Source organism: Petromyzon marinus, chromosome 12 (assembly GCF_048934315.1).
Source record: "Petromyzon marinus isolate PM22_M1 ecotype Great Lakes invasive population chromosome 12, UKy_Petmar_22M1.pri1.0, whole genome shotgun sequence".
NCBI classification, from domain to species: Eukaryota; Metazoa; Chordata; class Hyperoartia; order Petromyzontiformes; family Petromyzontidae; genus Petromyzon; species Petromyzon marinus.
This window is the reverse complement of record NC_133678.1, coordinates 15,858,740-15,886,233: the sequence shown is the minus strand read 5'-3', so window position 1 is coordinate 15,886,233 and position 27,494 is coordinate 15,858,740. Positions and strand designations below refer to the sequence as shown.

The 27,494-nt window shown below is 51.4% G+C and overlaps 3 protein-coding genes across 3 annotated transcripts in view; 1 reads left to right on the top strand and 2 right to left on the bottom strand.

The window, feature by feature from the left end:
- Positions 1-6,593, bottom strand: part of LOC116941731 (NSFL1 cofactor p47-like) — a 61,812-nt gene extending 55,219 nt beyond the window's left edge. The window contains exons 1-2 of the mRNA XM_076066686.1: positions 6,303-6,593; positions 2,715-2,851 (exon numbers count right to left, since the gene is read on the bottom strand). Of these exons, the coding sequence (XP_075922801.1) occupies positions 2,715-2,851; positions 6,303-6,398 (233 nt within the window). The 5' untranslated portion in view covers positions 6,399-6,593. The remainder of the gene's footprint in view (positions 1-2,714; positions 2,852-6,302) is intronic.
- Positions 6,594-9,240: 2,647 nt separating this feature from the next.
- Positions 9,241-22,258, top strand: LOC116941761 (peptidyl-prolyl cis-trans isomerase FKBP1B-like). The gene is made up of 4 exons (XM_076066689.1): positions 9,241-9,429; positions 12,245-12,292; positions 17,293-17,405; positions 20,122-22,258. The coding sequence occupies exons 1-4, from the start codon at positions 9,393-9,395 to the stop codon at positions 20,248-20,250; spliced, it is 327 nt and encodes a 108-aa protein (XP_075922804.1). The 5' UTR covers positions 9,241-9,392; the 3' UTR covers positions 20,251-22,258.
- SF3B6 (splicing factor 3b subunit 6) lies at positions 22,211-27,494 on the bottom strand. Its single transcript, XM_032952591.2, has 4 exons — positions 27,344-27,494; positions 26,050-26,168; positions 25,083-25,221; positions 22,211-24,141 (listed from the first exon to the last, which is right to left on the bottom strand). Exons 1-4 carry the CDS (start codon positions 27,371-27,373, stop codon positions 24,055-24,057), a joined length of 375 nt encoding a protein of 124 aa, XP_032808482.1. The 5' UTR covers positions 27,374-27,494; the 3' UTR covers positions 22,211-24,054.

The window sequence follows — 27,494 nt, the reverse complement described above, 5'->3', positions numbered from 1 at the left end:
CAACCACACACAGACAACAACACACTCCGTCAACCACACACAGACAACAACACACTCCGTCAACCACACACAGACAACAACACACTCCGTCAACCACACAAAGACAACAACACAGACAACAACACACTCCGTCAACCACACACAGACAACAACACAGACAACAACACACACCGTAAACCAGACACAGACAACAACACAGACAACAACACACTCCGTCAACCACACACAGACAACAACACACTCCGTCAACCACACACAGACAACAATACAGACAACAACACATGCCGTAAACCACACACAGACAACAACACAGACAACAACACACTCCATCAACCACACACAGACAACAACACACTCCGTCAACCACACACAGATAACAACACACGCCATCAACCACACACAGACAACAACACACTCCGTCAATCACACACAGACAACAACACATGCCGTAAACCACACAAAGACAACAACACAGACAACAACACACTCCGTCAATCACACACAGACAACAACACATGCCGTAAACCACACACAGACAACAACATAGACAACAACACACTCCGTCAACCACACATAGATAACAACACACTCCGTCAATCACACACAGACAACACACACCGTAAACCACACACAGACAACAACACAGACAACAACACACTCCATCAACCACACACAGACAACAACACAGACAACAACACACTCCGTCAACCACACACAGACAACAACACAGACAACAACACACACCGTAAACCAGACACAGACAACAACACAGACAACAACACACTCCGTCAACCACACACAGACAACAACACACTCCGTCAACCACACACAGATAACAATACAGACAACAACACATGCCATAAACCACACACAGACAACAACACAGACAACAACACACTCCATCAACCACACACAGACAACAACACACTCCGTCAACCACACACAGATAACAACACACGCCATCAACCACACACAGACAACAACACACTCCGTCAATCACACACAGACAACAACACATGCCGTAAACCACACAAAGACAACAACACAGACAACAACACACTCCGTCAATCACACACAGACAACAACACATGCCGTAAACCACACACAGACAACAAAACAGACAACAACACACTCCGTCAACCACACATAGATAACAACACACTCCGTCAATCACACACAGACAACAACACACTCCGTCAACCACGCACAGACAACAACACAGACAACAACACACGCCATCAACCACACACAGACAACAACACACTCCGTCAACCACACACAGACAACAACACAGACAACAACACACTCCATCAACCACACACAGACAACAACACACTCCGTCAACCACACACAGACAACAACACAGACAACAACACACTCCATCAACCACACACAGACAACAACACAGACAACAATACAGACAACAACACACCCCTTCAACCACACAGACAACAACACAGACAAACATCCCCCCCATGGTGCTGTTAGCGAGCACCTACGAAGGCCGGCACGGCACACAAAGTAGGTGGATGGCCAGCACCACGCCCGACCGCCTTTGCCTCCCCAGTGGCGATGTTTACACAGCACACCAGGTACTCATGTGAGGCTCAGTCTGCCTAGGAGAGGCCCATGACCAGTTCAGATAATCGTCACTGGTGTTGGCCACGAGTGGGAATCAAACTCGGGTCGCCGGATTCGTAGCAGAGCGTGCTAACCGCTATGCAACCGCTCCCCACAGACAACCACACACAGACAACACATGGACAACACATGCAGACAACAGTGCACACACATACACATCAGCCAGACAATCCAAGACAACACCTGTTTCCACTATATCTAGCTATATCCAGCATCCAATTTTATTAAATCTCTACGTATTTCAGACCTGGTGTGCTGAGTGGTAGAGTGAGCGGCTGGTAATCGGATGGTTGCGAGTTTAAAGTCCGTTTTGGGTTTGACTCGGACCATCATCCCTCCGTAATCATATAAAATCGGTACCACTTTGAGGGAAAAGCACCAGTGGTTATCCCTTTGAAAACCTCACCCCCGCCACAGTCTGTAAACGAACTAAAGCCTAAACTTCAACTATTTTTATTTTACCAGGTAAGGCCCACTGAGCTATGTATCTCTTTTTCAGAAGTGACCTGGCCACAAATTATAGCTCAACGAGGTGGCTTATCAAGTGGACATTTCAATCAGCAAAATACTCTAAAACGCATGTTTCCAAATGTGGAGGGAAAACCGGAGGATCCGGAGAAAAATCCACACGACCATGAGGAGAGCACGCAAACTGCAAACATACAGGCGTCAGGATCAGGATCAAACCCACGACCTCCTGTATACCTGACGAGGTAGTTAGCCGTTAAGATCTCACCACCGTGACGACCACCACAGATATGTTAATTTCAGCAGGAAATCACACTGTGCAGTATATATGCCACGCACATCATCAAGCTCTATCCACTGCTCCATGAAGCCCCCCTCCCACCTAAGCCGTCACCATCTCTCGGGATCTCGCCAAGCAACAACGCATTCTGGCTCCGGCACACAAGACGATTTCATTGTCTCCATCTCCGCGGTGGAAGTCCTCCCGGGCGCGTTTCCTCCTGCTGCAACTTGGCCGTTAAGTCTCGACCACCGGCCATCCTCCCGTCGAGCCGCGACATTTTGTGCCCAATCCTGTGCGCTTGTGGCATGCAGAGGGAACTCACGTAACAACGGGCGCCGGCTGAGGAGCACCACCACCACCTCCACCGCTGCTGCTGCTGCTACCACCGCCTGCAGGAGGAGCGGGGGGGGCCACCACCTCCCCCTCATCTGCTTCCTCGTAAAAACTCGCCAGGGCCATCTGCACAGCACAAGCAGCAGCACACAAAGACAAAGATTCCCCCATGTTACCTTTAACAGGCTGTTGAGGTAAGCGCTGGCACGGCGCACAAGGGGGTGCGTGGCCAACGCCACGCCTGTCCGCCTTTGTCTCCCCAGTGCCAGGTACTCATTTAAAGGTGCGTTGACCTCGGAGGGGGCCCAGTACCAGTTCAGATATTCTTCACGGATGTTGGCTGTGAGCAAGAATCGAACTTGAGTTGCCAGATGCATAGCTCAATGCGCCAACCACATCGCTACAGATCACCACGGTGGCATTCATACACACACACCTGAGTTTTTGGTGACACAGGTCACTTGCAAATGAGACTCTCCTGTTCCCCTGGGTTCTCACCTGGTTAATCATCACTATGTTGTAAAACTAACAAAAAAATCAAACAGCTTGAACATCGCAGGCTACCGGTCACAAAATGCAGATTGCATCCTGACAGGTTCTCTGTGGGCTCAACACCGATGAAGAAACATCAATTTTCACCGAGCCAAGACAAAGTCTGGGCAAGGGCCCACTGCTGGTGTTCGTGACAGGTCTGCTGCTGCTGCTAGCTATGAGTCTGCTGTTCTCATATGACGGCTGCTGTTAGGCAACGAGAGTGCTGTTTTTGGTGCCGAGTCTGCCGTTACGCAAGGAGAAATCCACCGTTGAGTGAGTGGTGGGTTTGCGATTTTGGCTCACTCCTTAAAAAAAAACGACGTGATGATTATCCTCAGGCCGTGCCGGTTGCAGGATCTGATGTCTCCCCTCTCCTATGTCTAGTTCACCAATTACCCTGCCATCACTCTCTCTCCGTTTGTTCCTGCCCTTACATTAAAGTCTCCCACCATGAGTGTGTGGTATGTTTTGCGTTGATTTAAATGTCGGTTGACTTGTTCACACCTGCATGGCTTGTTGGGGTGTACATCTGAGGTATATTTATTGTGGTTTCAGCGACCTGCTTTTAGTTCCCCTTTGGAACCTACACCTCTATGTTTGATGCTCAGAGAGAGACCAAACATTCTACGCTTCCACAGGGGCGCAATGTTTAATGGGGGGGGGGGGGCATGCAAGATACGACTGTGGGCCCCCCTCCTTTCTCCATATTAACTTTTACTGAAATGGCTACGGATGTTTTTAACCCGTATGTAATAATATGAAGGCTACAACTAATTTATTTTGGTTGCAACATTATTGGGTTTAGAGGAAGACAGTCTCACGGTCACAGTATTAATAAATAAAAAATGTAAAGGTAACAATACTCACAATTAAGTTATCGTGCATCTTGCTTTCATGTGCGTGTTCAGTAACATTCACCAGCAGTAGCGCTACCACTATATTTTACACGAGGTATTTTTTCAAAAATATTCTTCTCTCATTAGTAACAATGTTTTTGGGCATTTAATCGTTGGAATATTTTTGTTTGTTTGAATAACTGTACTTAACATGTTTGTACTGGTGTTTATCTGTTGATTCGGGGCACCCTTTCTGCCCACTGTGCCCCTATACGTTACATTACGCTGCCATCCCCCCCCCTCCCCATAGTTGTGCCCCCCGCGTACCAAAACTGTCAACTCTTTACTCTACAGGTTAAAAGGCCACCACTTGTTTTTGACTGCCGTTGTAACTTGCTGACCCGGCCCCTACTGGACATGTGAAAGAAAGAGCTTTGTAGCTCATCGGATTTCTCCCCCAGTCTAAGTAAAGATTCTGCTAAAAATTCTGCCTCGAATCAAATGTTTTTGCGCATTGCCTTTTTCGTCACCTCTATAGAACCGACTATGTCCTTATTTTTACATCTCCCAGGTCAGCCTCCAGTTTAAGGCCAAGGTTTGAAGCGTCCACGCACCAGCTGGGTGCTGGTGGCTATGCTGCACGTGACTTTCTGTAATCCGGCACTGTGGAGGCAGCGAGGGTTGGTGGTTTACACAAATATCGCTCTGTACGTTGCGAAAGTTCAACATACATGCATATAGACGTGTAACTCGCTTGAAACATCTTCGTAAATAGAGGATCGCAGAGCTTGGGCAACTAGTGGTCACCACTTGTCTGCTACCGCATTCCCGCGTCTGTAATTGCTCCGAGTCGTTCTCTCGCTCTCGATTCGAGAGCAAGGGAATACTGCATGGCAGAGCGTTACAAGTTGAAGTTATAAATGATTACATAAAAAAAATAAGTATGTTTATTCAATTAATACGATATCACCGTCGCACATTGTTGACAATCAAGCATGTTATAAATGTGCATCTCTAATGCCGTCGTCACAGTGTTCATTGGTACGTCCAGCTAGAGGTGAAGCCTTGCAGTCGCTTGGCCCACACCACTGCTTGCAGCAGGGGTAGGGAGTTGCGGGTTATTGTGGTCAGGATTAGAGATTTAAAGCCATGGCGCTGGGAGTTCGTGGGATATGCTAATAAAGGCACGCACTGACGACTGTCATGCCGGGCATGATGCGGCAGATTTGTTGGCAAATGTAAAAGCCGTACACGGGAGCACCTGTGGTCATATTCACAAGCTCGACTATCCACGGCTATTGGGGGATTGAACAATCGGTGGAAATCCCCTTTACAGCCACAACACAAAGATGCCCCGCGTTGCCTGAAACAGATTGTTGGGGCCCAGTGCTGTTCGAGAGCGCCTATGAAGGCCGGAGCGGCACACCAAGCGGTGGGTGGCCAACACCACTACCGGCCGTCTTTGTCTCCCCAGTGGCGATGTTTTTACGCGCCGGCCCAGGTACTCGTTTGATGCCGAGTCGACCTAGGGGAAGGCTTAAGAAGACCGGTGCAGGACAATCGCTATCCACTGGTGTTGGCATCGAACTCGGGTGGACCGGGTTCGTGGCGCAGCGCGCTGACCACTGCGCCACCGCTCCCCCCACGCACAACGGACGGTCCCGTCTCACGTTAGGCCACAATGAGTCAGGAATGGGGTTGCTGCATCCCCCCTTAACCCCGATCCCCTCTTAACCCAGATCCCCTCTTCCCCCCTTAACCCAGATCCCCCCTTAACCCCTGGCCCCCTTTAACCCCTGGCCCCCCTTAACCCCTGGCCCCCCTTAACCCAGATCCCCCCTTAACCCAGATCCCCCCTTAACCCAGATCCCCCCTTAACCCAGATCCCCCCTTAACCCAGATCCCCTCATCCCCCCTTAACCCCTGGCCCCCCTCTTCCCCCCAGGGCCCCTCTTCCCCCCAGGCCCCCCTCTTCCCCCAGGTCCCCCTCTTCCCCCCTGGCCCCCCTCTTCCACTAGGCTCCCCTCTTCCCCCCAGGCCCCCCTCTTCCCCCCAGCCCCCCCTCTTCCCCCAGATCCCCTCATTCCCCAGATCCCCTTATCTTCCCAGGTCCCCTCTTCATCCAGACCCCCCTCATCCTCCAGGCCCCCCGCGGTCGAGTCGTGGCTCAGGGACCCCCCGTGGGTCCCCCGCGTCCTGCTGGTCACCTGCAGGTCCCCGCCCGACAGCTCGAGGTAGAACCGGGACCGCGCCTCGTCCGCGCCGGTCACCGCCATAAAGGAGGCGAGCGCTTCCTCAGCCATCTCCTCCTCGTCTCTCCGATGCGGCAGAACTCCTCCTCGTCTCCCGCGGCTCCTCGTCTCCTGCTCGCGTCTCTCCGTCTGTCTGTGGGGGCTCGCGGCGTCTTCTCCTCGTCCGGTGCCGGGGCGCGCGTTCCGGTGCCGGGGCGACGGCGGAGATCACTTCCGGAGCAGCACCGCCGAGAGGAGGGAGGGGGAGAGGGCGGGGAGAGGGGGAGAGGGGGGGCGGGGAGAGGGGGGGGAGAGGGCGGAGAGAGGGGGGGCGGGGAGAGGGGGAGAGAGAGGGGGAGGGAGGGGGAGAGAGAGGGCGGGGAGAGGGGGAGAGAGAGGGGGAGGGAGGGGGAGAGAGAGGGCGGGGAGAGGGGGAGAGAGAGGGCGGGGAGAGGGCGGGGAAGAGGGGGAGGGAGAGAGGGAGGGAGAAGCAGGGAAAGGGAGGAAGGAAAGGGGAGCGAGATGGAGGGGAGAGGCGGGGAGAGGGACGGTGAAAGGGAGGGGAGAGAGAGGCAGGGAGAGGAGGGGCAATAGGGGGGAGAGGGAGGGAGAGAGAGAGTGGGAAGGAGAGGGAGAGGAGAGAAGCAGGGAGAGGGAGGGGAGAAAGAGGGAGGGAGAGAGGCGGAGAGAGTGAAAGGCAAAGGGAGAGATGAAGACAAAGAGGCACAGAGAGAGGCAGAGAGTGACTCAGAGTCACCGCGTGGACTTCACGATTCACTGTTTTTGGTGTGGGGGAATTCCCTCACGAGACCCTCTCCATCTCTTGAACCTCTCTCATTTCATCTCTCCCCTCATACATCTCCCTATCTTTCATTTATCTCATCTCTCCATCTCGTCTCTCCATATCTCGTATGCCATGGCCCGCCAGAGGGGACGAAAGTCCCCGCGGACCCCAAGCCCCCCCCCCTCCCCCCCGGAGCCGGACCCCAGTCGGAGCTGCTGGGGTTCGGATGAGCAGGGGCCGCCCTGCGGCGAGAGAGGAGCTCCAGGTAGCCCCTCTAGTAGGTTGGCCTCTTGGAAGGCGTCGCAATACCCACACTTTACCCCAACCTCATGCGGACTGCCGAGCGTAGACTGCGTTGGGAGGGACTTGAGAAGCGTGCCCCCTTCATTGAACTGCCGCGTCGGGGGATGGCATGGAAGGGGCGCGCTGTGGCCCCAGCGTGCCGCTCATGGCAACGGCGGAGCGGCAGGAGCAGCAGCAGAAGAAGCATCCACCACACCACCACCCCCCCCCCCCATTGCACGTCCACTCCCCGTGTTGCCCACCTCGCACCCGTCGGGTTTCTCCTGAGTCCCATGCTGCCCCCCCCCCCCCCACACACGTAGACACTCATCCTCCATATGTGGAGGACCGCTGAGCTTGTGTAATAATTTGAGGCCGCGTGGCTGACTGCTGCTGCTTGTCTGGGGTTCCTCCTCCACTCCTCCGAATCGTTCTCATTCTCCACGAGAGCGAGCGAACAAGTCGAAGATGTAAGATCACGGGCTACGTGCGGCGTGAAAGAAGTTCAACACGCACACACATGACATTACTAGATGACAACTGTGGTCTAGTGTTACACATTGCATGTTGATGGAGGGGGTGGTGGGGGGGCTTGCAGCAGGACACGCCATGGCGAGCAGGGATCTGGAGCGATGGTTGAGACTGGCCACAGACTGGCAGGCGGAAGCGGGAGCCGCACGGCTAAGAGGGAGTAACACCATCACGGAGACGGAGCGATGGGGACCCAACTCGATGTGCAGGCGCATTGTTGCATCGCAAGGTGGCACGGTGGCAACTTTGGGAGAGATATCCATCCAACAATAGACAGAGAGTGGCCAATGATACCTACAAATACGTCTTCAGTGAAGTTAGCAGGAATAATGTGTATTTTGTAAAATTGGGACCCTGCCTATCAACGCCATCTGGCAGTTCAGCATTCGAGCAAGCCTGACGCTGCTGTTGAGACTCTGAATGTCGGAACCGGCGCAGCGTTTGCTGGTGTTGAACCAATTCTGCTTGGACTCTGCACTCCCAGAAGGAGGCCGTCGTGGCTTGTGGGATGTGTGAACATGTTTTAAGAGACGATGATGTGACGAGTAATAATGTGACAGGTCATCGAATCGCCTGCCGAGTATTCGTGCCGCTCGTTACAATGGCACAGACGCCGCGTTCACTCGCACTCTCTCAGCTGCCGCAGAGACTCAGACCCAGCCTCCAGTGTCAAATGACACGTGATGTGATCATCGGTAGCAGCGGATTGTGGTGGGGAATGCTGTGTCAAATCAACTAAAGAACTTGGCAGGCAATCCACGCCGCCTTCCGTGCGGGAGTGCAGTGGCGTTGGTTTAAAGTAACTGCGCCGCTTTCTGTGCATCCAGCGGCGTCTCACGAGCAAGAGACTGCCGGATTAAGCTCGTGCGGGGCTTGTAGAATATGATGTTATAAAGGGGCCCTAAATATTTAAAAAAACACATGAATATTAAAATAACATTTTTACTTGCATAGTAAAGTAATCGTATTTTTTCATTTTCTATACAGCCAGATAATACGACAAATCGCTAACATTAAACACCCAGTCGTTCGTAAAAGTTAAAGGCGGTATAGTACTATAGTAATAGAGCAAGTGCAGAACCGGAATTGATAGCTTGAAAGCATTTAGCGCGGGGCCCCTGAAAGTGCGGGGCCCGTAGCATAATACAGCTACTTGTGCTGCTGGGATCACCCGGCACTGGGTGGAGAGTATCGTTGATGCCAGGAAAACCAGGGCGGCTGCCACGGAGGGAGGGAAAAATGAGAGAAGTGGAAACATGTAAAAGTGTCAATGAGGAGCCTGAGATGGAATGGGGAGGGGGGAGGGAGGTGGGGATGCGACGAGAGGGGGGGGAGTTGCTATTTTGGTCGCTGTGGGTCTCGAGAGAGACGGAGATCGAGAGACGGGGAGAGTTCATCGGCATTTGAGCGGCGCTCTGCACCGGGCTCCCGGCTCTTCTTAGCTCCGCGAACTCCGCGCTCCCTCGGCCATGGGGGTGGACGTGGAGGAGATTTCTCCCGGTGATGGTGAGCGTTCCTGCGCATGCATCCGCCCTCTCGAGCGTACAACCCCGCACCTACCTCGCGAGATCACAGGGGAGATGTAGAGAGATATTGAGATGTAGACAAGAGATAGATGATGTAGCGAAATGAGCGAGAGATGTGGACAATCGATAGAGGTCTCGTGAGAGGAGAAAGGGGTACGGATGACAGACGGATATGTACTGAACTGAGAGATATTTTTAAGAGATAGAGATGAATTGAGATGACAGGAGATATCCAGATATGATATAGAGATGTGGTGAACTGAGATGTATAGACACGAGAGAAGAGATGCAGTGGGATACATATATGGGATAAAGGTGTGGTGAAATGACAGAGGTGTAGACAGCGAGTGTGGTGAGAGAAGACATACAGACGGAGATAGAGAGATATGAGAGAAACAATTTTAATTAGCTGCATTTATGTTAATTTGTTGACTATGTTGATTTCACTCCCTATGTCTATTATGTTCTGAATTTCAGCTGATATTCGGTCCTGCCCTAGTTTTCGGTCACGAATCCAGGGGGTACCTTTAGCTACTTGAGGGGGGGGGGGGCAGTGCCGGATTATCCCAGTAGCAAAAGTAGCTCCATATGCTAAGGGCCCCGCACTTTCAAGGGCCCCGCGCTAAATGCTTTCAAGCTATCAATTCCGATTCAGTGATTCTGCACTTGCTCTATTACTATAGTACTATACCGCCTTCAACTTTTATGAACGACTGGGTGTTTAAGGTTAGCGATGTGTCGTATTATCTGGCTGTATAGCAAATTAAAGAAATATGATTGCTTTACTATGCAAGATAAAAAGTTCCGTTTTAATATTGACGTATTTTTTTTTACTTAGGGCCCCTTTATAACATATGCTACAAGCCTCGCACTCGCTTAATCCGGCACTGTGTGGGGGGAGGGGGGTATTATTGGCCTTTGACTCTTGCCGAGTTTCCCTGTGGCCAGCTCTGCAGCCGGCTGCTGTGAGCAAAAGTGACTGCCGCAGCCACGACACCAACGACAGGGCCCCCCACCACCACCGCGGCCGCCGCCGGGCTGTGTTTGTAAAATGTTGTATCCGTGTGCAGACATTGACAATCAAGAACTTCTAAAAAAAAAACCCAAAAGGTGATATCGTAAAGAAAAAAAACCAACGTGAAACGAGTTGTGTCGCGCGGAGGGTAGTTTCACGGTGGCCCTGCGATTGCTGCTGTGTGGGGTTCCGGGATTCAGAGTTCAGGCTAAAACATCCGCGGTGATGTAAAAGTACGTAATTATTGACTCGTATCGGCGAGTTTGCGTATGGAAAGCAACGTCTCACAAACCGAGATGCGATACGTAAAATGAGTTTCGCAAATAACCTCGCGTGGTGAATCAAGGGGCGGAAATCACGACGATCCCAAACACCTGTCCGGGTTTAACCAGGAACTTTGGTAATTCTAAGTTTGATCTGGTCAGTTCTGATATTGGCATGATCCTGACCTGCGTTCGGGTGGTACCACCACCAGCAGCAGCAGCAGGGATTGATTGTGTACCGAGACCTGACGTCATTGCATGGAAACTATTCACTAATTATTGCACCATCGCACACGATCGCACACCATCACAAACTCACGATTACGCCATCTAACATCATCACACACTCATGGTTACACCATCACACGCCATCACGCACCATTACGCACCATTACGCACCATCACGCACCATCACGCACCATCACGCACCATCACGCACCATCACGCACCATCACGCACCATCACGCACCATCACGCACCATCACGCACCATCACGCACCATCACGCACCATCACGCACCATCACGCACAAATATCTGCCGTATAGCCTTTAGCAGACTGTTGGGGCAAGCACTTATGAAGGCTGGAATGGCACGCGAGGGGGTGGGTGGCCAGCACCACGCTCGGTCGCCTTTGTTTCCCCAGTGGCGATGTTTACACACCCGCACCAAGGACTCGTTTAAGGCATAATCGACCTAGGAGAGGTCCAGGACCGGTTTAGATAATCGTCACCTGGTGTTGGTGTTATAGTGGGAATCGAACTCGGGTTGCCAGGTTGGTAGCGCAGTGCACCAACCACTGTACCACCGCTCCCCGCACACACTAACACACACACATACAACATAACGGCACGAACACACAACACGCTCGTATCGCATTATAAGACGCACCCCCTAACTTTTGTTAAAAAATGCAGAGGCAAAAAAATCGTCTTCTTACGTGGAAAATACGGTGGAATTTATAGACAGGCAGGAGTGAGCTCTTGGAGGATCTTGCAGACGGTGAGGTCTTGAACTTAATCCGGGGTTGAATTGGGATCCAGTGCATGGGTCCCGGAGCGCTGGGCGACTCCACTCCAGAATCCGAATATTTACACTGGAGGAGGAATCCGATGAGCTATAAAGCTCCTTCTCACAGATGTCCAGTAGGGGCGGATAAGAACGTTACAACAACAAACACTTAGGCACGCGGGGTGGCGAGTCTGGCATAGGCGTTCTGGGTCACCTGGACTCTTGAGGACCAGCGATCGGCAGCCAAAACAAGAATATTTGTTTTCAAATTCGGTAACCCCCCCCCCCCCCCAATATTTCAAGATCCGTGGTGCAAGTGGTGAATACGAGAGACGGTGGTGGTCCTTAAATAAATACGCGTCACGAAGCAGTCCTTAAAGAGCCACATGCTGCAGGTTGCCGACCCCTGCTGGGGACGATGGATCCCAGCGGGGAGGCCGACGGATTGAGACTCGACGCGCGGGATGGCCACATCACCAAGGAACTTGATTTCTCACCCCCTCCGCAGGTTGCACCTTCCCCAAGAAAGGGCAGCAGTGCGTGGTGCACTACACGGGTGAGTGCGGACGCGCAGCGCGGGAATCAACGCTCGGTCACGACTCCCAACAGAGGCTGATCATGATAATGCTGCTGCTTCGATGACATCACAATGGACGACTTTAACGCAACGTTCGGTTCGTGCACGCGTTCGGCCGCTTGAGGCGCGTGGTTCCACACCGATAAGGTGGCCCTGAGTTGAACACCTAGTAGGAGGCTTTCGCGACCAATATCATCCATAATACAGGTTTTTTTGGGGGGGATTAGATCGCGTAAATATAAATGTGTCGTTAACCCCGCCACCACCCGAAACCGCCAATTAGTGAGGTTTGTCGCGTAAACAAAACGTGCCAATTCCTTACATCACATTTATCTCCCTATTTAAGACCGAAACGGGAGGATTCCTCCACAACTCTGGCTGTCGCCTGATGATGCCGGTTGTAACTACTGGCGAAATGTCGTACTCGAATTGTAAATGATGTGTGTTTACTCTCCAACACACCGGTGTATTGTACTAGTATTGAATTTGCACGTTCTGTTTACGTGACAAACCTTACTAATTGGTTGTGTTGAGTGGTGGCGGGTTTAACGGCACATTTATATTTACGCGATCTAACCCAAAAACCTCTATTATGGAAGGTGGTCCTGATTAATGCCGTGTGCGGGTTAGCTGCAAATACGCCATCTGCCTTCACTCAGAATCAGAATATTTATTGAGAATGGAGGTATCTCTTTTTCACAGATGTCCAGTCGGAGCAGGGGGTAAAAACGTTACAACAACAAACAGTTACAAAAACATGACAGTAGTGCAAAGTATATGAAAGGTAAACAAATGACCCAAACACAAATACAACACTAAACCATCCCCATCCTACCAGATATTAACATGTTTTTCAGAAGCGCCCTAGCCACAAATAATTGCTCAAAAAAGTGGCTTATCATGTGGATATTTATAGCAGCCAAATAAGCTAAACAATCTCAATGCACGTTTCTAAATTTGGAGGTAAAAACCGGAGGACCCGGAGAAAAAATCCACGCGACCACGGGGAGAATACGCAAACTCCAAATATACAGGCGTAAGGGTTGAGATCTAAAACTCCGACCACCTGCAGACCAGGCGAGGTAGTTAACATTTCGCCGCATTGGACGTGAAAGATCCAGTGATGTCATTCGAAGAAGAGTAAGCCACTGTGTGCCGGGTCGTCACGGTCCAAACATATTCTGGGTTTAAAATGACTGCCGACGACTCCGTCGGTAAAGACCGCGTGGCAGCAATCGCCCTCCCCTACCGTGACAACTCGGCAGGACCATCCTGAAAACGTGCGGCGCCTCAGTGAGGCTTTTCTGGGTAAATAAATAATGAACTAATAATGAACTAATACCGATTAGTCGTGGCGAGTGCGGTGAGAGATGATACAGACGTAGATTCAGATATGAGAGAGATATACATTAATTAGCTGCCTTTTTGTAAATTGGTTGGCTATGTTACTGGACTTCCCATGTTTATTATGATCTGAATTCCAAGTGATATTCAGTTCTCCCGTAGTTTGAAGTCACGAATCCAGGGTGTGTCTGTAACTTCTTGGGGGGGGGGGGGGGTTGGCCTTCGACTATTGGCGGTGATATTTTGATAGTAATAATAACAAAACAATTTGTAAAAACATTTGCCGAATAAAAATATAACCTTTTTGCCAGTATCAAAGTTCTCTGATCTGATACGAGTGAGACTACGCCCTAAAGCAGGCTGTCTGGTGTAGGCCAATCAGTTTCAAAGACAATGCCATATATTATCAGAGTATGTTTGTTTGCATGTTCACCACAAGTTCGTGTGGTTCATGCAGACATGATTCCTTGCAAAATGTTTATATTTAGTGTTTGCACATCTTACCACCTCCTGTTTCATTGCCAGAAAGGGTGAAATCTATTCTTATTTGCCAAATATATGGCCCCAAAACAAACAAAAAACACTCCCGAGCAGAATGTTTCCGATGAAAAAAGGGGGAACGAATGTCGAGGTAAAAACCACGGCGCCACACTCCCGGCGCGATCGGCCCCAGGGCTCTCGCTGCGCAGCTTGAGACGGGGCGCAGCATCTTACAATCCGGAGAATACGGCAGCGATGTTACGGCAAACGCGAGTGAATGCAACACGACGCGAACAAGTCGTGCATCGTTGTTTCGAGGACAGCAATTATAAATTGATAACTCGAAACTTGCATCTTTAGAAACTGCGTTTTGTCTTTAGTTTGTCGTCCTTCACCCGCACCTCCAACGAGTATGGTTGGCTACGTGCGGCGCAAAAGAAGTTCAACATAAGGTACGTAGTACATTATGAGAGATCAGGTGACAATCCTAGGACAGGGTGGCCTATCCGCAAGGAAGCAACGCAATCCCACGCAACCCCTCACAACCCCTCGCAATCCCACGCAACCTCACGCAACCCCACGCAATCCCACGCAACCTCACGCAATCCCACGCAACCCCTCGCAACGCCAAGCAATCCCACGCAATCCCACGCAACCCTACGCAATCCCACATAACCCACGCAATCCCTCGCGATCGTGCGGCCGCGCACGCTGCAGACACCCCCCCCCCCCCCCGGCTAACGTGAGTAACGCGAAACACGTCGCGTGGTTGCACACAAACACGGCTGCGCGCAGCGCAGCGCTCCCAGGCGGCACAGCGCGGGCAGCGAGACGCGGGGCCCACGAAGCCGAACGGCTCAGCGGGGACCTCCCGCACGGTCCACCCCCGCCCCACCCACCACGGGCGAGTGGCCACGCCGCATCACTCCGTTTCACAGCGCGGGTCGCTGCCAATTATAGGCGCTGCCGCGATATCCCCTGGGGACAGCCTCGAGCAGCTGCTTTGGCATCGACGATCGCTGCGTGGCTATTTAAATGTCGGCAGGCCCATCCCACGTGGCGAGCGAGTGAGCGAGCGAGAGAGCGCGTGCAGTGTGTGACCAAGAGGTCATTTTACTTAAATTTGTCACGGGAATCGTGCACGGTGGATTTCAGGAGACGTGAGATTTGTTGAGGTCATCGTAGTCGATATCGCGATACAAAAATAAACTGAACTATTTTACCATATAAGGCCCACTGAGCTATATGGTATCTGTTTTTCAGAAGCGACCTGGCCACAAATTTCAGTTTTAAGTTTCAGTTTCATTCATTAGGTATTGCCCTGTGAGCCATGAGTCTCTTGACTCGGGTGCAACCGCAACAAACAAAACATGAACAAAGAACATCTTACAGTGACGACGCGCAACAGAAACATCCAGGAAAACCAGTAAAATCTTCCAGAAAAAGCACCGTATATCAACGCTGTGTACGAAAATACCAATGGGATGCAAGTCGAACAATAACAACCATAAGACAATTTAGATAAAGTTATCAGGCTAACTCCGTACTTCAACAAACAAACATGGCTTAACCATACGTTTTCGAATATCACCAAAATAAAGCTATAAAAACAATGTAACAGTGGCCATAGGAAGTAAGGAACGGTGGTTAAAATTTAACAATCAACTATATACATAACATGTATGACCAAACTTTGTAGCCATAGCTGGCATCATGAGTCACTCCATAACAGCAGGAGTATCAGCAGGAGTATCAACATTTTTCAATGCACCTTTAAGGATCAGCACACTATAATCGAAACTCAAGATCCTACTTTGCAGCGGACATCCGGAGCGGTGCATTTGATTTCAGGCCACTGCATAGCAGTGGCAACGGGGGGTGTACAGCTCCTCAAGAGCAGTTTTGAATGCAGATCTCACAGGTAGTGATCCAAGTTGCAGTTTATTGGCGATAGCATTCCAGACTCTGGGGGCATCAACAGCAAAGGACCTTCCTCCAGTATTTGTACGGCAATAAGGAATGTGAAGCTGGTAATGAGCGAAGACCTTAAGTCACATTTGTTCTTTGAAACAATAAAGAGATCCAGCAAGTAGTCTGCTGATTTTTTTGTAAGTACATCGTGAATAAATAAGACCTCATGCACAAGCCTTCATTAAGAGATGTTAAGTATGAACCAATCTAGATATCGCAGTGGTGGGTCCTATATGGGCAGTTCAATGCAAATCTTAAGGCCGAGTGATAAATTGGGTCAAGCTTCTTCAGTACAGTACCGGGGGCTGATTTATATACGATGTCACAGTAATCAAATGATAGCCCAATAAAGTGATTTATCACGTGGAAATTTTTATCCGCCAAATACTCTAAAGGCATGTTTCTAAATTTCAAGGGAAAAACTGGAGAAACCGGAGAAAAATCCACGCGACCACGTGGGGAACAAATATACAGCGGGTGTCCGGGTCGGGATCAAACCCACGGCTTCCCGTAAACCAGGCGAGAGAATTAACATCTCGCCACCACAGCGCAGGAAGGGGGGGGGGGAGAGCGTTGGGAAGGCAACCAAATCACAGGCAGGGAGTTTGTCAACAATTTGTGCGGTGGTCCACCAACCCTCGCTGCTGCATTCACGGTGCTGGATTACGGGCAGCCACGGGCGGCCACGTGCGGCGTAGCCACGACTGCCGCCGTCTCGCGTGGTCGAATGTACGAATAACGGCGTCTTATTATGCGCGCGTGTGGGATCACGACTGCATGCAATACAATTACAAACATGATATATGTATGTTCTTTGGTTCTTTCGGTAAAGTCACGTAGATAGATTAATAATAATAAAAAATAAAGTGAATAAAAAACAAACAAAAAAACACATTAGTATAGTAATAGGTTTTACCCTTTTAACTGGCACAAAAACTGACACCTTTATTCAAGGCATCATGTTTGAAATAACTACAACACAAGCAGTCAAAATGCAAACAAAAGACACAACTCTGATAATAATATGCACTGTCCTTGAATTTGATTGGTCCACACCCGAGACGGCTTTTCTTAGAGCCTAGTCTCCACTGGTGTTCGACCAGATGACTCCAAAAGGCATACAACTCAAAAACAGCGCACTATCACATGTATACATATACACTGTGTGCAATGTTCGCGTGTAGGAACGTTCCGCAACGGGAAGAAGTTTGACTCGTCGCGCGATCGCAAGAAGCCGTTCCGCTTCACGCTGGGCAAGCAGCAAGTGATCAAGGGCTGGGAGGAGGGCGTGGGCCAGGTGAGTGGCACGAGCTGGAAAGCGATACAACGAGTAACTGGAATGCGGGGGCCTCAATCAAACTCCATGGGCAGAAATCCACTGAGGCCATGCACACCCTCTCTGGCACCAATCACTTATGTCATCCAGCCATTATCGACAGGGTCTTCCTGTTCTTCCAGTTCCCTCCATTATTCCCATCATTCTTTTTTTTCTATTATTTTCTCTGTTGTTCTACATCCTGCATATCTGGCCCAAACAAGCCCTGCAGATCCCTTTAATTATCAATTGCATGAAGTCTTCTGTTGTGTGCAGCCTTTTGTCTTACTTCTACGTTTGTCACTCTCTGTGTCCAACTAAGATGCAGTAATCCTCCTGTAGCAGGACATTTCAAATGTCAGTATTTATTTCCCTGTCAGTCGTTTTTTGGTGTCCAAGTATCGCAGGTATACTAAGCTGTGCAGAAACGCATGTATTTTTTCAGATGATCAGCTATATTTGATTGCTGCTGTATATGTTGTTAAATCCTGCCATTTCTCCGTTTGCCTTCGCAATCCTTGCTTCGTACGTCCCTCAGAGGCCCACGTTACGATAATGCCGTACAAAGTGTCATGTCCAAATAAGGTTACTCGGGGTGTTCGCCTGCTTGCCCACGCAAGGAATCGTGGAACAGGAATCGAGAGAATGGCGAATCGATTGCATGCTGGACTCTATGCTCGACCGCACGCTCAAACACACGCCTCCAACCATTCCTCCTCAACCCCATGCTTGTTCCCCCGTGCTCAACCCCTCAGCATCTCGAACCCGCCATGCTCGACCTATGGAATCGACGCTTTTGGTCATTGTCTGGCTTTGCTTCCCACTGTGCTAGACGAGGCTCACGCCTGCGTAACTCTTCCTCTGTATTTAATGGACTCGTTCCGTGGCACCACAGCGCGCACACAACCCCGCGGGAACGCCTCCGCGCGTTTAAGTGTGGGGCGACTGACTCAGCAGTGCATCGGCAAACTGGAATCCCGTGTTCAGAATTGATGAGCGGTTCCCACACCCGTGAACCAGTGATCGATTCCAGTGGAATTAAGGTAAGGGATGCAACAACCGGCACGTGCGAATGTACGCAGACCGCACGGTGGCAGGCCTAAGGGTACATAAAAGGGGCAAAGGTGCAGCCCTGCAATGGCTTGCTCCCGCCTATTGTTGGCGGAAGGAGGGAGCGCCGACTCTGGCACGATCTCCAGATGGGTTGGGAGGTTTGACGTGGGAGTTGCCGCCAGGACCAGGATAATTTACCAGAGTTGTGGATGAAAATTCTGAGTCGATGAATCAACAATACAGACTCGTCTTGCCAGCTCTCAGTTTACCGCCTCTTTGTGGCAACGGCTTTGGGTCGCCACCGTTTCCACTGCAGACCAAACGCCGGACGCAGTTCTCCGGCAGCACGAGGTCTATCGACACTGTGCAGTCTCCAAGACCGACAGATGGCAACCACAGCTGTTGCCGTTCACGAATATATTCAAAAGAGAGCGCAACAAATCCAGTTTGGTTTGTTGCACGTGACTATTGAAGCCAGGTTCAGGTCTCTGCCTCGACTTAACGGAGCCACAACAACCGGCATGAACTTGTCAATTGGGTTCAAATGTCGCCTGACAGTCACGAGAGGCCAATTCAATTCGCGCCGTAGCCTCGCCCACCATCTGAAGCTGACGGGAGCGATGTCCTTGATCTGGCAGCTGCGGCAGCGTGAAACGTGATGTTGTGCCCCTTTGCTGCGCAAAATCGACACCATCCAAAATTAGCGTTGTGAATCCTGCAGACGTTTTTATGAGCCGCAGGCAAGGGCAGCAGAGACTTGCATTCAGTTTCGAATTCCCCAACACAGAGATCCATCCATCACTCCACGCCAGTGCCGGATTATCCTTGTAGCAAAAGTAGCATGTGCCACGGGCCTCGCGCTAAATGCTTTCAAGCTATCAATTTCGGTTCAGTGATTTTGCACTTGCTCCATTACTATAGTATTATATACTGCTTTCAACTTTTATGAACGACTGGGTGTTTAAGGTTAGCGATTTGTCGTATTATCTGGCTGTGTAGCAAATAAAAAAACACAATTATTTTACTATGCAAGTTAAAAAGTTCTGTTTTAATATTAGTTTTTTTTAATTGAGGGCCCCTTTATAACATATGCTACAGTCCTTGCACGTGCTTAATCCGGCACTGCCCCACGCCCGATTCCACTCTGGCCTTCAATAGGCGGAGTATTCTAGGTGCCTGGCATAGTGCATGGCTCAAGTAGCCCGGCACATCGTAAATGTGTAGTCCTTGCAGTCGCTGGCTCACGTACTGCCACTGCTCCCGGAATTGCGTCCGCAAGATGGGGCTCAAGAACACCCCGTCCTGGAGGATCATGTCATTTTCGTTCGACCCTGATCTTGGAAGCGGTGGTTGTTAACGACACTCCACAAGTTACACCGCCGCACACGCGAACCCATTCATTCACACCGCTGCCGGGTGGGCAGAGGCGGTGAGGGGGGGGGCATCTACGAAATGTGCCCGTCGAATCGAAGCAGCGACCGACGGATCGTGCGCACGTCCAGCGTGCCGGCCGTTTCACCGCGGCAGCGTCGGGTCGAGCTCAGGATGTTTCTGCGCTCGTTTTGTAAGAAGCGTCGGTTCAGACAAGAGTCGCTCGTATGGATTGCGGTCACACACCCCCATCACCACCACCCCTGCGGCGCAGATGAGCCTGGGGATGCGGGCGCGCATCACCTGCACTCCAGACATGGCGTACGGCGAGACGGGACACCCCGGGGTCATCCCGCCCAACACCACGCTCATCTTCGACGTGGAGCTCCTGCAGCTGGAGTGACGCCTGACTTCAGCCCCGGTGGGGGTCGACCGACGATCCAGGACTCGCCGATTCACTGTCACTGCACTCGCCAATCCGTTGTCTCACACGTCACTCTTTCATCGCTACTACCGTGGTTGCCGTTCTCGTAAACTTGACTCAATTCCTCCACCCATGTTGGCCGGAATGTTTCATGTCATCCACACCCGTGTTCGACCACAACACTGCAGGTCACAACGTGTGCATTCATTCATTCAACAACTCGCACGCCCAGTCGCCACGCTCCAGGTCACATCACTTCTCTTCCGCTTCTTCCCTCGGGCTGCTCCACTTTGGAATTCCCATTCTTATACCAGCGGGCGTATCTTTTCCCCCCGAATAATAACCGTGCCAAGGCCATTTGGTGCCTCTCGGTAAACGCAAACGCAGCATTCACCCTGGATAAACGCACGGCACGGAAACTATTTGTATTTAAAAATGCACCGATATTAACCTTGAACGGTACCCTGCACCACCAGCAACAGCCTAACCCAGGCCTGACTGTAACACCACGGCGCACGTTTTTTTTTTTTTGCGGCTGTCCTCTGCAGCTCCCTGTTGTATTTTCGCGACGTGGCGTGTTGTTCGGCACGAAGGGACCTGGGTTCTATTCCTGACCCCAGGTACCTTTCTGCGCGGAGTTTGTGTGCTCATTGTACAGTATGAATGAGTGTGAGCGAGTCGAGTGTGCATGTTCTTTCCTTGTTCTGCGTGGGCCTACTCCGGGTTCTCCGGTTTCATACCACTGCTAAATAAACCACATAATTTAACTGGCATTTCCAAAACATCCCAACGTGGCAGGACCCTGCTGAAAATGACTTTGGACTCAGTGTGGGTATCCTGGGTGAATAAGTACAGTACTGTAGTTATTATAAAGAATCCAGCTGGTGGGGCGAAACGTCGGACATCGTGCCGAAAAACACGCGGCACAACCACCAACTACCAATTTGGCAAATTCGAAAATTACCCACAAATCACTCAGTTGGGATCACACAGCAGCAATCAGCGCCCCCTACCAGTGGATGTCCGCTCACAGGCGAGGTGCCGAGTCACTTGGTGCCACACAAGGACAGCTTCCACCGGCAGTGCCCCTTCCAAAGGTGTCGAGATGAGGTGTGGGATGTCAAGCGCTTGTATACGCTCCGGCGTACGGGGGGGGGGGCTATCAAACACAACTCAAGATCCACCTCGCTCGCACAGCGCGGCCCTCGTGGCCAGATAATGACCACCGGAGCGGCCCTCACCTAGCCAGATCAATCTCACCCAGCCAGCCAGCTTTCACCCAGGCAGCCAGCTCTCTCAACCAGCCAGATCAATCTCACCCAGCCAGCTCACTCTCACCCAGCCAGTCAGCTCTCACCAGCCAGCTCACTCTCATCCAGCCAACTCACTCTCATCCAGCCAGCTCACTCTCACCCAGTCAACCCTCACCAGCCAGCCAGCCAGCTCTCAACTAGCCAGCTCACTCTCAACCCGACAGCAAGCCAGCTCAGCCAGCTCACTCTCATCCAGCCAGTCAGCTCTCACCAACCAGCTCACTCTCATCCAGCCAGCTTACTCTCATCCAGCCAGTCAGCTCTCACCAGCCAGCTCACTCTCATCCAGCCAGTCAGCTCTCACCAGCCAGCTCACTCTCACCCAGCCAGTCAACTCTCACCCAGCCAGCTCACCATCACCCGTGTGTCGTTCGCAGTGCCCTCACAGCCCTGCCTATGGACGAGTGTTTGTTGTGTGACCATGAAGCCAGCACCGGTCTGTTCATACACCAACACACGCTCTGTCCCAAGCCAATAGAATGGATCTGATCACGAGTTCACTTCACTCGCAGTGCCTTGCAACACACTTACAGTGCACATTTACTGTGGTCTCTGTTTACATACGGTACTTCATAGTGTTCAAATATGCCAAAGCTGCCGACCAGTCGACAAAATTTGCAACCTGCCTTTGTCCACAAAATCATGTTTAATAAACAATTTATTTATACAATTGATATTGCCTTCCAGTCTTGATTGAAGGAGCGGTACAGGTACAGATCTTAACGATGACCAAAATCAAAATCCCCGTTGCTCAAACCATAAAAATACTGCTAGATTACATCACCGCACTCTCCTGAGACGTCTCACCAACGTGGAAGAGTAGGCCAAATACCCGGTACAGGGGGCTCTATGGAGCACCCTCTAGTGGAAACACTTCCACGAGCAGTGACATGAACGAGTAGTTACAAGGCTGCGCCTTCACCTCTCGATGTCGTCTTGGCCAGGTTAAGCACTGTTCAAAAGGGGGGAGCCACTCGCACTGTCCACAATCGCACTTTAAAAGACTTCACCGGTGAGCACGGAGTGAGCGCAGAGTGTCCACGTCAGGGGCACGAGTACTGTGGCACGATGTTAACTACCTTACCTGGTATACAGAAGGTCGTGAGTTTAACCCGACCATGACGCCTGTATCTTTATAGTTTGCGTGTTCTCCCCATGGATTGTTCTCTGGGTCCTCCGGTTTTCCCCTCCACACGATAAGCCACTTAGTTGAGCTTTCATTCGTGACCAGGTCGCTTCTGAAACAGTTATAAAGCTCAGCAGATTTTACCTGGTAACATATAAGTTTAGTTTTTAGGACAGAAAACACCCTTAAAATCACTCGCAAGACCAGCAGGCAGCGACCACAGAAAGAACCAGAAATGCGTAAAACGGATCAACGTTTAAATGCTCTCTAGCGACATCGCAACTCTGTGGACATGCTAGCAGCACCCTACAATTAGGGGTTCCAAACCTTGAGTCAGTGAGATGGTAACATGAACTCGGGGAAGACCCATTGCTGGGAATGTCACCACTCCCACTGCACGAGCCAATCAGCTGCCAGGGAGACAACCCAAAGCAAAATGGCCACCGTGCTGTGCTTCAGGTGGTCCGTGGCCGAGCGGATAATGTTATTAACGTTGACTATATTCTTTATTAATACAATATTTGCGGGGAGTTATGTTTTAGTGATTTATAAAATTAATTTATGTCAATTAGGAGTGGTTCTAACCAGCCCCCAGTTCTTTCCTAACTATATGGCGCTTCATTGTCTTAAACTTACGACTAGACTTTGCACCCTAAGAGTTGCGCCAGAAGTCCGTACCCCAGGCCCAGCTCTCAACTGCGCGACTGCCGTGCCACCTGGATGGAGCCATCGACGGCACCGAGCGGGTTGACCTCGTTAAGTTGTGCGCCTTCGCCAGCCACGTTGAGTCTTCAGAAACACCACGCGTGAACTCGGGGAGTTTTCATTCAAAAAGGACCGTCGCTCGACACGTTTACACACGCTTACGCGAGCAACCAGTCAACGTCCTGCCCACGCCCAGAAACCCCTACATCCGAGGTGGACACCGACAAGAGTTGACATCTCCTGGTGGACACTGCTGCTTCGGAGGAACAAATTAGAGCTGACAAGAGTTGAACGAGAGCACACGCAAGAGCTGTCAATGTTTTATCTGTCAGACGACATCTAGGTCAACTCTATAGTTATCATTCGTACAGAACTGCTTAAAAAAACACTTTTCACTTGCGTCCTGCCGAGCATCGGGGACCGTCAGCTTCTCCTTATAAAAAGACTACGTGAAAATCAGATCTTTAGCAAAACAAATTAAAAAAACAAGACACATTTTACAGTAACATTTAAAGCAATTACTGAGGCTCTATACACAAAAGCGGCCGTCACTCGTGAAACTTCACACACAATCTCGTATGTTGGTGGAATGGTCACGGAGAACGCCCCCCCCATCCCTTCTTCCTGCAGGCTGGCGCCTCACTTCTTGTCAGTGCTGATGCCGTACTTGTCTTTCAAATTCTTGAGCTGCTCCTCCTTCTTCTTCGTGTCCAGCTTCTGGAAGGCCTGCACTCCGCAGTCACGGCAAGGCCACTAATTTAAAACCATCAAACAGTGCAGGGCGCACTCACACGTGACCACAAACGGAGACTTGGTTATCCTCAAGAGACCTAAAAGTCAAAAATGGCTTCCTGCGCAAATGAGCCACATTGAGGGATTGGTGCTCATCTCCTGTTTAAAGCCCTGCAGTCAGTGGTGAAAATTCCATATTCCTATGACAGGGGGGAGTATATCCATAGGACGACTGTTGAACTCAAACAAAGTGGTAGTACATATTCTTAGTTCTTTCGGTAAAGTCACATTACTTTACCGAAAGAACTAAGAATATGAATTACTGCAGTCACGAAAGCTTTAAATAAAATTTAAAGTGGTAGTAGTTAGTTCTATCGACCCTGGAGAGATGATGGGCCGAGTCAACTCCCAACCAGGATTGAAACTCTGGGCAGATAACCTTACTGTGCAAGCCGCACCGCCAGATCTGATCACGTGATGCAGCTGCCATCTCGCGGGAGACCATGGAGATGCGATGACTGTCCGTCACGCCCCCGTCACGTGCGCACGCGTGCGAGTGTGTGCATGCGGGTTCGTGTGACGTTTATCTGAACCTGTTCCGGGCCTTCCTTAGGTCGACTCAGCCTCAAATGAGTATCAAATGAGTACCTGATGCAATGTGTAAACATCGCCATTAGTTTGAACTGCTTTTTGTGTGTTAAGTTTGTTGTCCTTCCCCCGCACCTCCAATTAGCACGGTTGGCTACGTACGGTGCGAAAGAAGTACAACATACATACACTCGGAAAACAAAGACGGCTGGGCACGGTACTGGCCACGCACCTCCTCGTGTACCGTGCCTTCCTTCATAGGTGCTACTCGCTAAAAGCACTTGCCCCAACACCCCATTCAGGCTATACGGGGGTCTTTGTCTTGTGTGTGTGTGTGTGCGCCATACCCGGTTGGGGTTGTAGTACAGCACCACGAGGTAGCGGTTGCACACGTTGAACCCAGAGAGGTGGTCACACGCGTTTTTGGCGTCGAAGATGTCCTCGTACACCACGTACGCCGTGCCACGCGACTCGGGCGTCGTGCCTCTGCGCCGCGGAGAGGACGTTCGCACGGCGTGTTACCTCAACGCACTTTCGCGTACAGGCGCAGCCTTGCAATTGCTCGCAAAACACCGCTGCTGGGGGAAGGGCCCTCCAACCAGAGGGAGCTCGAGAGGCCCCTCTACAGTGTATATTGGCCTACTCTTCTACCCCACCAAACGCGACCTGCTGGTCGACTGCGGTGCACACATTTACACTGCTGGGTGAACAGAGGTGGTGGGGGTGGAGATTTCAAGATGTTCCAAGAGGTCGAACCGCCGACCTCGGCCCAGGGCAGCGTCCACCAATAGAATCAGAATATTTATTTAAACTGGAGGAATCTGATGAGCTATGAAGCTCTTTCAGTTGGGGCGCGTAAGAACGTTACAACAATAAAAAAACAAGCATCACACCCGACTGTCAATACATGCTCCTAACACCGTACCATATCTCAGCCACAACGGCTAGACACCCTGTCACTCAAATTTTTAATGCGCAAGGTATTTTGACATAATTCGGAGAAATGAAATTCCACAACTCTGCCCCACGCAATGATTGCAGGACCTGTCGGATGTTGCACTTCCACTCCGCAAGTTTAGTGACCTGCCGTTTGTTCTGCAGTTGTGGTGCTGTGCATCTCTCGCGCTTGTTATTCAGCACAATGTCCGATGTTTGCCCCAGTCTAATATAGAATGCACTTAGTGTAACACCATGGGGCCTGATGCGAATTCCATTTTACCTGCGCATGATGAACAGTTTAAAATTAGGCGTAAGAATCGGTACCCATTGGTTAGCTACCGAGTAAACAGCCCCTTTACAAACATCATCACTTACACTCGGATCTGTCGGATGGCGCCGTACTTGCCGAAGATGTCGTACATCTCCTCGGCAGTGATCTTGTAGGGCAGGTTCCGCACGTAGAGAATGCGATTCACCTCTGGGGGCAGGCGCACCTGGACACGCACACAAGACACAGACACCGCGCGCGTGCTGCTTGCGTCCCAACTATTCTCGGTTGTATTTATCGCCCTCGTCCAACCCAGGAATACACTCTCGACCCAGTCTCAACACTCCTCTTAAAAAACACGGCACGATCTCTCTCTCTCCGTCTCTCCATCCACTTGTTTCTCTATTTCCCCGCATCTCCCCCCACCCCCTGTATCTCCCCGCGTCTGTCTCCCCGGAGCAATATGAAGGCCTCTCTATCCCCATGTATCTCCCCCGCCTCTCTCCCGGCCTCTCTCTTTCCGTGTATCTCCCCGTCTCCGTCTCTCTCCCGGCCTCTCTCGCCGTGAATTTCCCCGCCTCTCTCCCAGCCTCTCTCTCCCCATGTACCTCCCCCGCCTCTCCCCCGTCTCTGTCTATCTCCCCCGTCTCTCTCTCTCCCGGCCTCTCTGGCCGTGTATTTCCCCGCCTCTCTCTCCCCATGTATCTCCCCCGCCTCTCCCCCGTCTCTCTCTCTCCCGGCCTCTCTCGCCGTGTATTTCCCCGCCTCTCTCTCCCCATGTATCTCCCACGCTCTCCCTCCCCGCCTCTCCCCGTGTTATCTGCCCCCCTCTCTCTCCATGTTGATCTACCCGCCTCTTTCCCCGTGTAACCCCCCTCTCTCTCCCCGTGTATCTCCCCCTCTCTCTCCCTGTGTATCTCTCCCCGTGTATCTCTCCCCTCTCTCCCCCGTGTAGCTCCCCCTCTCTCCCTCCGTGTGTAGCTCCCCCCTCTCTCTCCCCCCGTGTATCTCTCCCCGTGTAACTCCCCTCCCTCTCTCTCCCCATGTATCTCTCCCCCTCTCCCCGTGTATCTCTCCCCGTGTATCTCTCCCCTCTCTCCCCCGTGTAGCTCCCCCTCTCTCCCCGTGTAACTCCCCTGCCTCTCTCCCCCATGTATCTCCCCCTCTCTCCCTCCGTGTGTATCTCCCCCTCTCTCCGCGTGTATCTCTCCCCGTGTATCTCCCCCTCTCTCTCCGCGTGTATCTCCCCCCTCCCTCCCCCGTGTATCTCTCCCCGTGTATCTCCCCCTCTCCCCGCGTATATCCCCCCGTGTATCTCTCCCCGTGTATCTCCCCCCTCTCCCCGTGTATCTCTCCCCCACCACCACCGCACAGCAGCCCCCGTGCCGTCTCTCTGCTCACATTCGCGCGTTTCGCTGCTTGCATCGCCATGATGGCACCTCGGTAATGCCTCGCCGCGCTCTGACGACGTCATCCGCACGGCGGAAGTGACGCCACCACCGCCGGATGTTCACGACGGGACGTGGCGTCAGAACGTACCCGCGGCCGGATG